At 40.4% G+C, this 17,659-nt stretch overlaps 1 protein-coding gene across 1 annotated transcript; it reads left to right on the top strand.

The window, feature by feature from the left end:
* The first annotated feature begins 2,745 nt into the window (after positions 1–2,745).
* Positions 2,746–13,569, top strand: bbs4 (Bardet-Biedl syndrome 4). Its single transcript, XM_028401718.1, has 16 exons — positions 2,746–2,805; positions 3,749–3,791; positions 6,553–6,632; positions 6,999–7,062; positions 7,320–7,431; positions 7,816–7,888; positions 8,198–8,251; positions 8,345–8,472; positions 10,019–10,073; positions 10,147–10,215; positions 10,310–10,462; positions 10,709–10,880; positions 10,963–11,032; positions 11,131–11,275; positions 11,357–11,561; positions 12,832–13,569. Exons 1-16 carry the CDS (start codon positions 2,746–2,748, stop codon positions 12,978–12,980), a joined length of 1,632 nt encoding a protein of 543 aa, XP_028257519.1. The 3' UTR covers positions 12,981–13,569.
* Positions 13,570–17,659: the final 4,090 nt, after the last annotated feature.

Below are 17,659 nucleotides of genomic sequence, written 5' to 3'. Positions count from 1 at the left end.
CAACATTAAAGAGGATTAGGAACTTCTTCTCCAGGAATAAAGTACATGGTCCTGGAGATAAAGCCAACAAGGGTGGTCCTGGACATCAACCCAACAAGGTTAGTCCTGGAGATAAACCAAAGGCTAGTCCTGGAGAAAAGGCCAACAAGGTTAGTCCTGGAGATAAAGCTAACAAGGGTGGTCCTGGACATCGACCCAACAAGGTTAGTCCTGGAGATAAAGCCAACAAGGTTGGCACTGGAGTCAAATCCAACAAGACCACTTCTGAAACGAATAAAGTCAAGTCAGGTTGTGGAGAAGACATAACTTTGACCACAGTTAAATGCAGAAGAGCAACATTAAAGAGGATTAGGAACTTCTTCTCCAGGAATAAAGTACATGGACCTGGAGATAAAGCCAACAAGGGTGGTCCTGGACATCAACCCAACAAGGTTAGTCCTGGAGATAAAGCCAACAAGGTTGGCACTGGAGTCAAATCCAACAAGACCACTTCTGAAACGAATGAAGTCAAGTCAGGTTGTGGAGAAGACGTAACTTTGACTACAGTTAAATGCAGAAGAGCAACATTAAAGAGGATTAGGAACTTCTTCTCCAGGAATAAAGTACATGGACCTGGAGATAAAGCCAACAAAGCTGGTCCTGGAGATAAAGCTAACAAGGCTGGTCCTGGACATCAACCCAACAAGGCTGGTCTTGGTGATGAAGCCAACAAGGTTGGTCCTGGACATCGACCCAACAAGGTTAGTCCTGGAGATAAAGCCAACAAGGTTGGCACTGGAGTCAAATCCAACAAGACCACTTCTGAAACAAATGAAGTCAAGTCAGGTTGTGGAGAAGACGTAACTTTGACTACAGTTAAATGCAGAAGAGCCATTAAAGAGGATTAGGAACTTCTTCTCCAGGAATAAAGTACATGGTCCTGGAGATAAAGCCAAGTCGAGTCCTGGAGTCAAATCCAACAAGACCACTTCTGAAACGATATGTTAAATGTTAAAGGAGCACCCAAATGCAGGAAAAAGTTCTAAGTATAACAAAGGGTGAGATTTATTCAAATCGGGACTCGTACGCCGTGTCGGTGAGTGGGCATTATAGTTTTGGAATGTATTGTTTAAGTCAAAATGTTAGCCGTTAATAACTGGGTTTGTTTGTGTGTTTTATTGCAGGTTTACAACCTGAAAGTTCCTAATAGTTACTAAAAGTTTCTAAAAGTTTCTAATAGTTCAGCTGAAAGTTAGTTCAGCTAATAGTTCATGTAGTATGTGTGTCTGAATGAAATAAAGAGTGTGGAAACTACGAGTTGTGTCCTTCGTGCTTGTTCCAACAACCCGTCCAGAGGGGAGACTAACGAACAGTAAATCTGTACAACAAACAAAGAACAAAAATAAAACAAAGAAATAACAAACCTAACCATGAAACAGGAGGAAGTAAAGACACTGAGAACACAATGCTCCCAGTTGTGTCACTGGTTGGCAGTGAGGAGCGTGTGCCTATGAAGCTGTTATACAGATACAGGTGCCAGGCATTCATTCATTGTGGAGTCTGCATTCCCTTTTTCATCTGTAACAGAAACAGCAGATTGATTCATATACTGGGGATGGAGATGGGTCTGACACCTGTACCAAGGCTTTATATTGCGTGGTTGGTTTGTTGTTTGAAGCTAAAAATACAGGTAAATATACTGTAGAACCTTAGGCCCCACTTTATTGCCACTCCACAGCAGAGGAAATCCTCTCAGCTTTGTCATGTTAATCCTTTGAAGCATATTATTCTTGTGCTGTCCCTGCTGTGTCTGAGGCCAGTTCTCCTAAGCCATTCAGAAACATTTTTTAATTTGGAAAACTTATTTGGTCTGTAGTGACTATTTGTCAATAATATTTGAAACTTTAACTAAACAAAACCAATCAACTTAATCAAACAATCACTCCTGTGCACCGTGGGTATTTGGTTTACGCAGGCAGGACTCAATGTCCATTCTTAAAAAAATCATTTTTGATGGCAGGGTTATTTAGTCCGTGTTCAGGCAGACAACCAGACAAACTTTTTTCCCTGCTGCTGTCTCTCCTGTGCTGGTAAAAAAACATTTGCCCACCCAGGTCCATTCTGGTCTACCTGTGTCTAGTGCTTACCTAAATAACCTTGGTGCCCCTGAGTGACGCTAAATAGCAACAACAACTAGAAAACGGCAATCAAACTAATTATATTATTACTAATTATTATTATTAAATTATATTATTATTATAGCTATATAGTATAATCAGCTTCCTGATCCAGACCCAGTTTTATCAGTTTGAGATTGTGTTGTTGCTTCTTCTACCAGCTTCTGGACAGATGTCTGTAATTTGATTTCATCTTCTATTGATCCTGATTTTTCCCTTTGTTTGGAGAAACGTACTGTTTGGCTTCATTACCTTTTCACTCACAAAGACTAATCAATATTACCTTATTAATCTTATTATTTTGTTATCTAAATGGTATATACACAAATGTCATTACACAAATCAAAAACCTTTTTGTTGCATTTAGGAATGAGGCCAAACAATACATCAAAACTATAGAAAAATCCCATAATTTGAAAGCTATAAAGACTTTACGTTTATGTGCTCTATACAATATTTTTGTATAATTCTCATTGTAAAAATAATGTTTGTATATGTAACCCCCTGGCACTGTTCCTTTTTGTTTAAGTTCTAATAAAGTTAAAAAAAAAAATAAACACAACCACGTCCGCATTCCACCTATGTATCCATGGCAACAGCTTCTGCTGTCGCTCATCCCAAGATGGCGGACGAGGAGAACGCCACGGCGGTGAGTGCAAAGCCTTAAATCCAGTCATCCTTTGTAGCAGCAAACATAAACCAGCCACCGTAGGATGTGGTAGTCACTCACAGTTCGTGAGTGAAAGTGACGCCAGGTGCCACCACAGCCTTTTTTATGTGACGCTTTTGAAGGTTAGTTAGCTGCACGGCTAACTAAGTCGCAGCTAAGTTGATTAAGCTCTAGCTAACTGTAACTTGCGAGTCTAATCACATTCATCCAAGGGCAAGCTTAGCAGCAGAGCTCGCTTAGCTGCGGTTACACTTGGGTGACAGCAAGGTATATAAAACGATGAGGTGCACGTATGTACTGTTAACGACCGTAATGCTTTATAAAGGGGAAAACGTTATCAACCAGCACTGCAGTAAGTCCGATTACCAGAAACCCTGTTCGTTATTTAGCTCAAACATGCAGCGTTCAGGATGCAATGCCATTAGAGAATATTTATAAACTGCTGCTGTACTTATAACGTCCAAGATTATACAAGAAGCGATCCACAAGTGAGCAAGATATCAGAGAACATATGAAGCGAGGGCATTGCGCATGCGTACATTCACCCTCGCAGACTGTAGCCTGCTTTTGTTCAAACTAATCACAGCTTACATGTATGCACACAGGTGGTAGAACTGAAAAAGCACTTTATCCCATAAAGTGCTTTTTCAGTTCTTATTACTACTACTTCTACAAGTTTATATCTAATACGCAATGCAATAAGTCTGACATTTGCTAAGCCAGTGCAAACAGTACATTTAACAAAGAGTTATTATCATGGATAGAGTTTTAATCAGCCTTCTGGGTTGGGGCAAATCTATTTTGGTGGAGCAAGCTATGCACATTGCTAGTGGGAATCACTAGTACTATATGCTGTGAATGATTTTTGCAGACTTGTGCATTCTACATTTTTATTTTCTGCTTGTGTATTTATTATATGCAGGTCCCAGCGGCTACTGATGCCAAAAAACGACGTGCTCCTAAAGGTACAGTATGTCAATTACCAAACCACCTTTTGTCATTAAAATCTGATAGCTTGTTACTTAGAGTTTGGAATTAACTGGCCTGCAGAGGGCACCCTCACCTTTCTGTCATCTCCAAAAGGAAAAAGCTGTACACTGTGCAACTGAACCATGTTCCAGATTTTTCCCTGTGTGGAAGAGAAATGTACTCATTAAAAGTATTTTGTCATCATAACTGCAGATTAATGTTCCATTAATCAGTTAATGCTGAACCCTAATCATTAGCACTGCTGAGAAGGTGGACCCTGTGGAAGCAATTAAGTACATGCTCAGGATGTGGTGTTGTATTTCTCATGTCATGCAAACCTTTACCAGGCTATAGTATAGTATAATTTGAGGAGACAATGGAATAGAAGAAAATGAAAACCTCTGAGTGTAAGAAAAGATGACTGAGAAATAAAATCTGATCTGTATGTTTATGTCTTAATGGTTTAAATTACAGCAGTAACAGATTTAATCCTCCATTTGTTAGAAAAAGCCAAACAATAATAGTAAAACACAAAGCCAGACATGGAGTAAATGTAGATACTAATATATAAAAGGCCATTTAGGCAGTCATAAATAACACAATGTTCAAAAGCCAGTGCTGAGTTAAAAATAAACAAGCACTGCTGCATGAACCTCATAGTGCTGTCTATAGGGAATTGTCTCTTCACTGTGTCTAACACACACACACACACTAAAGCTGTCATATGTAACATTCATACTTCACTGCTGTTGAAGTATGTAGTTTGTGTGAAGCTTCGAATTCCAGCTGTGATTGGATGATGAAACCTGGCCCACAACTGCAAGAACCGAGGCTTCTTATTCAAAAGTCCACACATTTGAAATAATCGAATAAACCACAGTTTAATTGTGTCCTTAAGCTACTGAAGTCATACCATTCTATAATTACACTCCTGAAACATAATTAGGGTTATTCAATGCACACACAAAGTTAATTATGTCATGCACAGCAACTACATTATGCTCTTTTATTAGATTTTGTGCAGTACATTTGCCATGTTCTTACTGGTTAACACCCAGAAGGTGTTGCAAAAAAATGAGCCATAGAATGAGTGAAAACAAACTGCCAGGCTTCAAAAAAGGCCACCTCACCTCACTACAGTCAGTTTTATTCTGTCATTTAAAAATAACTGTCAGCAGCTTAAAGTACACATGACTTGACATGACAATGGGTTTGGAAATAATTTCATATGTTTCATGACGTTCTCCTCATGTGTCTTTTGATCTCAGCACGCCTCTCCGCTGCTCTTATCCACTTTTAACAGATGCTTGAAACACACGGAGAGCAAAGCTGTCTTAGCTTTAGCCACATCAAATGTAACAATGAGAAAATTCCTCTATGTTTGGGATAAAGTTTTTCACAGGGCTAAATTCAGGAGACCTCCTGCTGCGCTCTTCTTCTCTGCTCCTTTCTCTCATGCACTAGTTGTAGGAATACATGTCACTGTTGTATCCCGTCTGTGCTCTTCTACTTATGTATGTGGCCGCCGGAGCACCACAGGACCACAGCTGAAACCCAGAGACAAGAATATTATTGCTGTCTCAGCAGGAAGAAAGCGGATTAGGTGGCTGCAAATAGGAGCATTCCGAATCTTGACGAGGCAAATGTGTGAAGCCAGTGCATCTTCACACACAGCGATGGAGAGGATTTCTGTGAAGTATCTGGAATAGGCTCCAGTTTTAGCGACAAATCAGTAGAGCACTGCTTGAAGTGCTGACAGATAAAAAGAGAGAAGGGAGCCTTGGTGTAATTCACACTGTAATTTTGTCTGTCTGCGCAGGCAGTTCATTAATGATCCCCCTCAAACTCAGCAGCAGACTCAAAGCCTGACACTTTATTCCATGTTGCCTTGAATCCTATTTTTAGCCTCAGAGGAAGGTAGTAGGTGCAAGATAACAGGATTACCAAAGTCAAACTGGCTTGAATTGGAATTACATTATGCTTCCTTGTGAAATGAAATGTTGTACTCCGCTGGGAAGAAGCCTCTGTGAATAGTGGCTCACTTCTCCAGGTTACCAAACCCTTCCTGTAAAGCTGCTCTTTGCATTGTGCCACTCATTCCTCCAGCCTTTTTCCTCTTTGAGTCTCTCTGTACCTTCTCTGTTCTGTCACAAGCACCTGGCTTACGTGAGACATTGTTGCCTTGGCAACGGGAAGAATATCTCAACCTGCCGAGACATTAAAAGAGACGGGTGAAAAAAAAAAAACAGTGTTTGTAAGGAAAAACTTGCTTACAAGGTGACATTTACAGCGTTGCTGGTGAATTGATTATAGTTTAGCCTGGGGTTTTTGGTTGAAGTGTTAACAGCTGTGTTAACTGTCAGATCAAAGACTTGCTGGTGACTGCAGAGGGAGGGCGCTTTCAGGATTATTTATTCAGCTGTCAAATTAAAACAAGACTGCATACATTAAAAATAGTACAAATAGACATAACACTTAATAGTCTGTGCTGTCTCTTTCTGAGCGAAAACCAGCTAACAAGCTGTGATTTACAGTGCACCCAAGTTGACTTAAATTTAGCCTGTGGATTGAGGTTGCTGTCGTACATGTGTGTGTGTAAACTGTCAGATCAGACTTACTAATGTCTGCAAAAGGAGGGCACTTTTAGGATTAATCATTCAGCTATCAACGTAATGGGCACAGTAATCAGTTTAAAAGTTTCCCAGATGTTTTTAGAATTATGATTTTTTTTTAATTCATTTGTGTTGTTTCATGTAGCTCCAGAGCTTCCTATTGTGGAGAGGAGGAACTGGTTGATCCACCAACATTACTTACACAAAGACTATGACACCTGCAAGGTAAAGTACAATTTATAGTGCTTTATAATTTATAGTGTTGGTCTGAATGACTGAAAGGTCTACACGTATCTTTTCAGAGTGATGAAAATATAATGATAATAAAATATACATGGATCTATTTATAACTGTATTGTAACTGGACTTAATATCTCTGTAACTAGATGCCTGCACTTGTAAGTCACTTTCATCGAAGGTCTTATAAATGTAAAGTGATGATGAGGTGCACTCTTCATACTTAGTCTGTCAAGGTGTACAGAACAGAAGTTGTCATACACCTGTTTATGTCATGGTTACAGCTGTCACTTTAGAAGAGACTCGTGTCCACCTCCAGTGCCTCAAATTGTCTTCTGTTCTTCATCCCTGTAGGTAATCATCAAAGAGCAGCTGCAGGAGACTAATGGCATGTGTGAATATGCCATATATGTTCAAGGTTAGCCATAATTTCCGCAGCAACTATTCCCCTCACTCTCTCTCTCATTTAATGTGCATAAGTAATTAACAGCTACATCAAATAATAACCTCCATGGTGTCGATAGCCCGGCTCCCCAGCACATCATTTAGATTTCCAAAAATCTGCACTTTTGGTACCCCATGCTGTGCCTTTGATTTTTTTAATGTGTTTCTTTCCACTTCCTCCAGTAGATGAAGATCCTCAGTGTTTTTTTGTGTCTTTATTTCTTGCCACAGCACTAATCTTGCGTCTTGAGGGCAAGATCCAACAGTCCCTGGAGCTGTTTCAGAGCTGCGCCATCCTTAATCCCAGCAGCACTGACAATCTGAAGCAAGTGGCCCGATCACTGTGAGTCCACCCAGGCCTGCACGAGTGCATCAACACTCTTGGCCATTAGCCAACACTAAAACAATATAGAAATGCACTGTTGAACCACACAGATGACATGTCAAGTATGTCATGTATTTACCAGAGTCTGACCCACTAAGTGTTCTTTTTTTGTATATTCTGGAATTTTAGGAAGTGTTGAGGTCTTCCATTGCTCTTTGTATCTTCCTCCCTTCTTGTGATGCTGGGCAGACTTAATTCTGCGAGGGCTGTGGCAGCCTCCCTAGCTCTCTTTTTATACCAAAATAAAGAGAACAAAGAGCTTGTGAGAATAGTTATTCAGTGCGCCATGATTAAAAGGGGTTAAATTCTCATCTGGATTATTGTTGTTTATTCTCACCACAGATTTCTCCTGGGGAAGCACAAAGCAGCTATTGAATTCTATCATGAAGCTGCAAGGCTCAACGAGAAGGACTGGGTAAGAGAAAAGAAACACTCCAGCGCTGTGATGAGTAGCCCTGGCATCTTTCATGCACACAAAAAAAGCACAGCATGGCGTTCTCTCCCCACATTACCCCCACTTTTAGAACACTGTGACTGAACCTCTTTTTCTCACTTTTGGAACAATTTATCAAAAGCCCTCATCCAAGGAATGTAAACTCCCTATTACTGATGCTGCAGAATTCTGTCTAAAATAACTTTTATATTTAGAAATTGAATTCAGCTCAGCCTGTTCAATTAGCATGCAGTGACAATCCATGTAAAATGTGACATTTTCTCACCCCAGGAGATCAGTCATAATCTGGGGGTGTGCTATTTCTTCATCAAAGACTTCAAAAATGTGAGTGTGCTGAATTTACCAACACTATAAAGTACCGATTGTAGTCATTTGCTGCGGATTTGATTTTTTTTTCCATCCTCTGTCTCTCATCAGGCTGAAGAGCACCTAAACACAGCACTGCAAATAAATAAGCACGACCAGACGTACTTGATGCTTGGGAAGGTTCATTTGCTGGCTGGAGAAACTGACAAGGCCATTGAAGTGTATAAGAAAGCAGTGGAGTGAGTATCTGTTTACATTCAAAATACAAGTGTTTGCTGCTTCTAAGGTTCTAATGTTAACAAAGCTATTAAGCTATACAGTCACCCATCCAGATAGCATCTGCAAAACTTCACTACCAGTCATTTACCAGTCAGGATATCATATTAAAAGTGTATGTAAGAGTTTTATTGCTTGTGTTTATTGTATTTATTCTTTAACCCCTTCCACCCCAAGCCCTTTCTTAAGGCATCAGCTTGAAAATGGCATGCCCAAAAATGAATAGAGTATATCTCAGCAACCACTAGGTGTATTTGGATACTTTTGTTATGGTGTCATAATAAAGGGAACACCTGGGAGATTTGCTCAGATGTGTAAGTATTAGTTTGTATGCCTCTGGCTCTTTGTAAATTAAGATGGCACAAAGCAAAAATGAAGAAAAAATTTCGTTGAAAATGCACACTTTTACAATGAATATCTTCTTTAAAATGATATAGATGAAGCAATCTAGTTATCTCAATCTGTAGCTAAGCTTGTGGACATTATGTCGGCCAAGTTTTTATTTCATTCTAATTAAAATTACAGAGGGTTTAGTCCAATCTACCTATATAGACATAATTTTTAAAGGTCTTGAAATTTAACCAAACTTTTAAGTCACTATTGGTGTTCATCACTTTAATTTACATCACTTTTTACTTGTATACATACATTATTACACATCTATAGGTTATAACAGATGTATAAAGCAGATAGGCCATGCCCACCTAATGCTAAGCTAATACCTCGATAAATATGCAGGCTCATAACTTCGCAATGGACGGGTTGATTAGGATGATTGACACCTCTTATCAAAAGGTCAGGACCTATAGATTGGATAGGTAGTAGTAATATTAGTGCTAGACTCACCAATGACCAGCCACATGGAATGCTGCTACTACAACTTAATTTCCCCACAAGGATTAATAAAGTAAATCTTAATCTTAAATCATTGCTATACATGATTGAAACAACAAAGATTGTTATTACTGTGTTTTGTTGCACTGTACCTGTTCATGTTCAACAAGAAAGTTCAATCTAATCTAATCATTCATGTTATCATCATCTGCCTGATCAAACTCGGAGATCCAACTTTGTCATGTTTTAACTTGGGTGGGTCTTTTTCACTTCAGCATAAATTCTGTTCACATGTTGAATATTTAAACATTAAGCCATAAATAAGGATATGACATCAGTGTCTTTAATAGAGCTCATTATGGCTACCTCCTGTTGGGGGTAAATGAATTAATCAAATGCCTGAATACTGGTGTCGATTTTAATGAGACTTACCACTGTGAGTCCTATTTTAACGCCGATCTGATTCTTCTCCACCACTTTTCTTTCAGCCCCATCGTCCCCCCACAGGTCATAATTAATACTCTGCAATTATGCTGAATCAAAGCCTGAGTGAATAATCAGCAGATTCCCTGCATATCAACTATGTTTGCTGAAGAACGAGTGCAGGCGTTAAATGTAATTACAGGCCCGGATAAAGTGACATTTTTCATTCAACATGTCTTCCTCTCCTTTCAGATTCTCTCCAGAAAACACTGAACTCCTGACCACACTTGGCTTGCTGTTTCTGCAGGTAGGTAGATGTTTTTCTTTTTTCAGTGACGACACACATGACAAGCACAGTGACCGTGTTCTTGTTTTGTCAGCTTGGGAAGTACCAAAAAGCATTCGAGCACCTTGGGAATGCCCTCACATTTGACCCTAACAATTATAAGGTTTGTTGTTCAGCTCAGATGTTACAGTCTTCATCTTTCATCAAGGGTGTTATCTGCCTCTAATGTTGCCTTAATCATTGTTTTTAATTCACAGGCCATCCTGGCTGCAGGCAGCATGATGCAGACCCACGGTGACTTTGATGTGGCCATGAACAAGTACCGAGTGGCAGCATGTGCCGTGCCTGAGAGCCCCCCTCTCTGGAACAACATTGGCATGTGCTTCTTTGGCAAAAAGAAATACGTAGCTGTGAGTAATGTTGCTGTTTTTTAAAGGGTTTTGTTTTGTCATGACAATAAACCTAAACCTAAAATAAAGAGATCTCCTTTCATTTCAGCAATGAAAGGAGATCTCTTTATTTTAGTACTCTTCTGTGTGTCTGCTGTATAACTATTAACTAATAGGTCAATTTCAAAAATATAGATCCACCAGTCCTGGTTTTATTTATTTATTATTAAAATACTGCCATCTTCCTTTTCCCACCATCCCCTACAGGCCATCAGCTGTCTGAAGCGAGCCCACTACCTGTCTCCTTTTGACTGGAAGGTGTTGTACAATCTGGGCCTGGTACACCTGACCATGCAGCAGTACGCCTCTGCCTTCCACTTCCTCAGTGCAGCTATTAATCTGAATCCACGAATGGGAGAACTTTACATGCTGCTGGCAGGTACTGAGTCAGAGAAATCTGTTATAAATTAACAGAAATTGTGACGATCTTCTTGTGTTTGACCATAATCCCTCTGACACAGTGGCTCTGACCAACTTGGAGGATGTGGAGAATGCCACCCGATCATACGAGCAAGCTGTGTCACTGGATGAGTGAGCCTCCCTTTGATGTTTTATTAATCTGAATTTCAATCAGTAACGGATCATTAATTTTTTTTTTTCACTCTTCCTTGGTGATCGATTTCCTACAGATCCAACCCCCTGGTTAACCTGAACTTTGCAATCTTCCTCTACAATCATGGTGAAAAGAAGCAAGCTCTGGATCAATATCAGGAGATGGAACGGAAAGTCAACCTGCTGCGAGACAGCAGCAGCAGCTTTGAATTTGATCCTGAGGTACAGTCCTGTTCTTCATAGTGTCTGTGTAGTCAGTTGCTACGATTTGTTGCAGAGCTTCTCTATCTCTCTCACTAACAGCTGATGGACATGGCTCAGAAGATGGGAGCTGCTCTGCAGGTGGCTGAGAGTCTGGTGTGGACAAAACCAGGCAAAGACTCAAAATCTAAACCTCACTCAGCATCAGAAACCAAAACCCCCGGTGCTCCTCTGGGTACCAACCAGGCTCTGGGTCAAGCCATGTCTTCAGCTGCGAGCTACAACAAGAACATCCAGCTGCCGACAGGTACGGAGAAGTGACTGCTTTAGTTTAGTGAATATACAGGCTGAGGTAAAATAATATTCTTGGCAACATAGCAGAATCAGTAGTTAGCTATTAGTTAGCTATTAAATTCAAGGCTACAGTGAAGTGATCGTAGCTGCCTGCACAGGTAAGTGGACTGTGTTCTCTGACACTTATGCTTAGTGGTTAGCTATTAACACAGAAACAATGACTCCATGTTTAGCGGCAATGACATTTTACATGATTGCGCCCCGGCAAATCTATCTATCTGCTTTCCAGCACTCATTGACCAAAGTGAATATGCACATATAGATTGTAATTATACCATAATTAACAGCTAGTTAATGTCATGCAGTGAACATTACTGGCTGTTTATGGAAATCAAATTTAACATTGTGGGTTTTATAGAAATCTGACAGTGGGCTGATCAACATCATTAAATCTTTAATTTTAAGTGTCAGTTACAATCACAATGGTTACAGCCCATAGTATGAAACCAGCAGACAGAGCACTGATGCAACACCAGGAAGGATCTTTTCAAACAGAAGGAAACCTTGGACTGAACCCAGCAAGTGTTTAGAGTCATCTGCCAGAGTTAGATGTGGTCAACAGTTATTCGTACAAATAAAAATCTTTCAGAGTTCTTTCTGTTAAATAGGTATTCAGTAAAGCTTCTCATACGTCCCCGAGTTATTTACAGAAGACGATGTTGTGAAGCAAGAAAAGTGTTCTTACAGACGTTATAAATGTGGTATTTTATCATCAAACTGCTGCTCCTTCACGCACAATTCGACCACACAAGGCTACCCGCTGATCTGTGCAATGTCACGACTCAAAAATGGGACGTACAAAAACTTGTGTTTATATATTTGGCCAGGTCTGTTAAAAGAGGTTAAATCCATTTAAAAATGTTGGTCACATTAGACTATGCAGTAAAAAAGAGGTTAACCAAGAAAAACCTGGAAAAATTAATCTTGCCATAATTTAGTTAGGAAGTATAAAATAGTGTCTGTGTATATAAACAAAACCAGTCAAACGCCCAAAAATTTCGTAAATCAATTCAAGGAAGCAGCCAAGACAACCCACTGTTTTCACATGAAATCACTGTTGTTGAGCTGTGATGTGCAAACATTCAGTAAATGGTCCCTTCTGCTGATGAAAATAATGGAAGGCAATTGATGTAGCAGGGTTGTTTGTATTTGATCGATCAACGTCCAGATAAAAGACCTCTTCAGAGCATCTTTTGGTAGCATCAACTTTTTGTTATTTCCAGGAGTGTCCAAAGGCCCCTCCATGGCCCCTGAGCACGAGCCTGATGTGGAGAATGCCCCCAGCCCACCCACTGACCCTCCAGGCTCCCCAGAACCTGCAGAATCAGACAAACCCAAAACCTCCAAGAGGAGATCTAAGGTGGAGGAATGAGTTTTCTCTGTGGCTACAACCTTTACAGTCATGAGCTGGCTTTAATGTCATGGTGGCTAATTAAGGCTCCTGAACAGAAACCAGAAACAGTCACTGTATTTATGCTCCTCTAGCTCACTGTAGTTGGACATGACGCCTTGGTTTACAGTCATCGTGTTTAGATGCACAGTGCATTGAAATATTTCTACACAAACATTTACTCGCACTAAAAGGACAAGGACGATGTTCATTCTGTCGCACAGGTCATATGACACACTGAATGTCTGTAAACCAAAAGAATTGGGAGATAACCAAGTGTTTTTGTACATCTCCATGAATGTTGCAGTTTAGGAATTCAACACAATGGGGTTTTGTGAAGTTGCATGTGTTAATATCTCGGTGAGCTTAGCAATAATGTTCAATGACAATGTTTCTTTGTAACGACATTCCTGTACAGTCCAACACATGTGAAGGAAACGCTGTGACAATCACCGCTACAAGGAAGCTTTGGGGGTAGGTCTAGGACAGTTTGTATGATATAACTTGAGTGTAAATAGGCCTTTATATGTGAATAAATGTTTATATAGATGAATGTATTTAATATTAAACAAGAGGCTTTAAAATAAAACAGTGTTGCTTCTTTTGTAAGTTCAGCAGACACCAACAGGGGACACTATTGTTCTCACTAATTAAAGCGCTAATATCCTTTAAATGGGATGTAACTTCATTGTGGAGTGTCTGCATGTCTGTATGTGTGTATTTCAGTTTACATGTGCTGGCTGTTTAGGAAGGAGCAGCATATGAATGAAGAATAATCTCTTCAGCTTTAGATAGAACCTCATAAATTATCTGTACTGAAGGTCAAACACGCTGAAATTATTCATGTGTATAAATTACAATATGCATGGGGCAATTTGTACATATTAACCAAAACAATTTATGAAATATGAGCCCTTGGCTAAAGTGTAGACACAGGATTATGTTACAGAGGATTGAAATGATAAATTCTGTGTTGCTTAATATAGTAGATTTATAGTAAAAGATATTCTACCTAGCGATAAATACGGACCTCACAGGTGCTGTTTAATCTGGGATGAGGTTTTTCCTTTTTGAGGCTTCTGACAGAGTTCCTGGCTTGTTGTTGTGCTGTCCGTTTTTCAGCATATTTTTTGTGTCACTCTTGTTTTGTTCTTGCTCAGCGGTGAGTGTAAATGTTTGTTTTTCCTCTGGCGAGCGCTGCTGTGGATCAAGTGTCAGGTCAACATGGCTGCTGCTGCATGTCTGCCTCGCTCCTGTGTAGCACCACTGTTTGTCATCCAGTGTGGCCCGGACTGAACTGGAGGAGGAACTGGAGGCAGGCAGGCAGTGAGTGTTGGACATCAGTCTCACAGTCATTGTGTATATTTGATTTCAAACCCTGTAGGGTTAAACCTGCTCTCACATGATGGTCAGTGAGGTCACATCCAGGCTGGAATGGTTTTTTCCTTTCCATAGTTTTGATGCATTTTTAGCTTTATAGCTTAGTGTCTTGTTTTTTTCCTGGTTTATTTGTTCTTTGTGTATTTATGTGTGCTTTGCTTCCTCCTGTGGTTCCTGACATAGTGATTGCTTGCCCCGCCCGGATGTGTTTCACCTGTGTCTTGTTTCCCCTCATGTATTTAGGTCTTGTGCTCCTCTTTGTCGGTTCCCCCTGTGTTTGTTCCGTTGATGTTTTTCCAGTTTTCTCTGGTGTCTCCTGTGCCATTAGGTTTGTGTTCTGTTCTTTTTCTTACTGTGCTGTCTTAGTTTGTTGTTTTTGTGTTTTTTTTCAGCCTTGGTTTGTTTTGGGATTCTTTTTTTCAGCTTTATTTTAAATAAAGCTCATTTTTTGTTTTGTCTCGTCGTCTGCATTTGGGTCCTTCCTGAGCTTAACAGATGGTAGTTTTTAAAGGAACATGAGCGTGATGTGGGAGTATGTACACACACCGGTTTATTAGTTTCTGAAAATATCACTTTTCATGTGAACTTTATTCTACCTCTGCAGCTCTGGGCCTGCTCCTGCTGCACGCACGTCCTGTTTTTCTGAAGAATAAGAAAGGAGTGTAAATGACTGTTATGCTTCAGACTCTCAGATTTGATCTGATGAAGGTCTAAGGGCAACTTTTTTCATAATTAGGGCCCGAGGACCAAGTGGTACGAATACCCTATTGTAATTGTAGTGTTTATTTTATTTTTGTATTTATTGTTCTTCCCAGCTGTACGTTTTTTGTGGGACTTCCTGGAGCACAGGGACCTGGTAGTGATGGTTAATTTGTTGGATGAGTCAGTTTTTATGTGTCTGCTTTTGCTACCAAGTCAAATTTCCCAAGTGGAACAGCAGGGATCGAACAGAGCTGTACTAAAATGACTTTATTGGTGCCATTTATCTCCCAAACTCTGCAATTTCAGTCTCAGAGAACTCAGTTCTTCCAAAGAACAATGAGTTCTGATGAACAATGAATGGCATTATGTCATATTTATAGATTTTAACACAGAAATCCAGCTGCCAAGCCTCTCCTACGGCCCTGATGAGGCACACACAGTAGTGGTCACTGATCCGTGGTTACTCCTCTGTCCTCGTAATGATGAATAGACTCTACATGCTTTGCCCTTTGCCACGGCCCTATAGTTTTTTCATTAGGTGCTTGTTAAACTGTGCCTGTGGTTGTAACTTTTAAAAGCCAGCTGATGGCCTGTAAGCTCCTGCTCCTGCTGCAGTTATATTTCAGGGCAGCTGTGGAAGATTGCTTTTCCATTTCTCATCTTTCTACAATTCAAATCGCCTCCAGCAGCCTCTCGGTACCAAGTTCACGTAAACTCTGCCGGTTCCAGGGACCTGGGAGACCGGTTCATCTGTTTCTCAGATTCTACTTGCTGTTGATGTAACTTATAAACAGCTCTAAAAAATCAAGTGTTCTTACAGTGAGATTTTGTGTGAAATGGCTTCCATTGTTTCCTTTTTTATAGCTTGTTTGGAGTTGTGCTTCTCTGCTGCAGCTGTTGTCAGGCTTGTTGTTGACTGAATGTTTGCCTCACACCTGGCAGGTTGTATTTTTGTTTGTTCCTTCACAGAACGGTGCTGAAGGAGGCTTTACTTGGACAAAACAGAAGGAGAAATGTTTTATTTTCTTTCTTTTCCGAGTATTTCACATCTGAGGTACAGTGCTGTGGTTTGAGGATTCTGGCTGCCTGGATTTCAGATAAGCTGTGCTGTTGACCTTCACCCCTGTTTCCTACTTGGCAGTCTTAAACTTTTACTGTATCTGAATGTATTATAATTCACTTTGCAGCTCCTGCCCTTTGTGTGGGTCATTTAAATAGATCCCCAGATAATCCAAGGGTCTCTGGCATCAAGATCAGGAGTGGCCACTTGAGGAGGTTGAAAGTAGTCCCCTCACTCCTGTTTCCAGTCTTTTCTGTACTTTACACAGTCCCAAGACGCAGATTGTGTCCTAGATTTTGACTGCAGCTATATAAAAAGTACTTTTAAATAATATTTAATATGTTTCTGTTATTATACAGGGAATGGATGTACTTGTCTAGGAGTGGAACATTGTGGATAGATCACCAGTTCTTCAGGGTGACAAACGGCCACCTCCGATTTAGAACCAGTGGTTAACATGCAAGCTGTGTGAGGAAGTGTGAGCACCTGGCAGGCCAGTCCAACAGGTCTGGACCTAGAACCTTATAGCCAGCACAGAGTCATCCATCCACCTCTGATCAGAGACAGCCAGCCAGGCTTCCCCAGCTTTAGCAGCTTTTCCACGTTCCTCCTCTGGGCCCCTGCACAGTGGAGGTCAGGTGGCTCCTCACCAAGTGGAGAAGCAGCAGCCCCCATGGTAAGTAGTTTGTGAAAACAATAAAGTTAACTGTTTCTTGGCAGAAGCAGTTTGTGGTAAGCTAATGTTGATTCTTCATGCTCTGCAGATCATGTCTGATGACGAAACCGGTTAGTTGGAGTGCATTCTGGGAACAGGAGGAGGAAGTGAAGATGCTCCCGGTTGGTCACATGATTCCTGCTTCATCAACAAAGTAAGCATTCCTGAACACTTGTTGTCAATCAGTTCACATGTTAGACGGGATGTAAAATGATTCCTCATTAGCACAAAGCTCAGCTAGATCGAAAAGCTGATTGCTCATTTATTAAAAAGTGAATCTAATGAATCTTTAATGGCATCGTATGACCATTTCTCACTTTGATTAATGATATTATCTGAATGCTGAAAGCTGCCCATTTAGAAAAGATGTCTCGCACCTGCCCAATATAAACCACTTTGGGAATTGTAATAATTCTTACGTTACTCAAAGATCAAATTGTAAATATCCATGCAGCCGCGCTGGCTTCTTACTGGAACTTGGCTGAAACTGAGAATCCAATCACGACCCTGTCAATTCCCTTTGAAGATTAAACTTGTTTTGAAGAGTCCTATGAGCAGCATTAAATTTTGAGGCCACTTTGTATCCAAATGATTATGCAGCCTGCATGCAGCTCACCATGGGGTTTCATATGGGATTTTCGAGCCTGGAGAAACCTCAGCATGCAAGTAATGTGCTATGTCAGATATAAACCTGACTCAGAATTGATGCGTGTCAGGTTGATGCTTCACCCAGAGTGATTTTATTTTCTGTACACGCACTATGATCAAGTATAACACTGAGGCTTTCCTGTGAATCATTTCTGA

Source organism: Parambassis ranga, chromosome 3 (assembly GCF_900634625.1).
Source record: "Parambassis ranga chromosome 3, fParRan2.1, whole genome shotgun sequence".
NCBI lineage: Eukaryota > Metazoa > Chordata > Actinopteri > Ambassidae > Parambassis > Parambassis ranga.
This window is presented reverse-complemented; position numbering and strand designations above follow the sequence as displayed.

Coding starts and splice junctions, on each gene's coding strand:
- bbs4 (XM_028401718.1), top strand. CDS start 2,746: ATGGCAACAGCTTCTGCTGTCGCTCATCCCAAGATGGCGGACGAGGAG. Junction 7,063..7,319: donor ATATGCCATATATGTTCAAG/GTTAGCCATAAT, acceptor TTCTTGCCACAG/CACTAATCTTGCGTCTTGAG. Junction 10,463..10,708: donor GCAAAAAGAAATACGTAGCT/GTGAGTAATGTT, acceptor CATCCCCTACAG/GCCATCAGCTGTCTGAAGCG.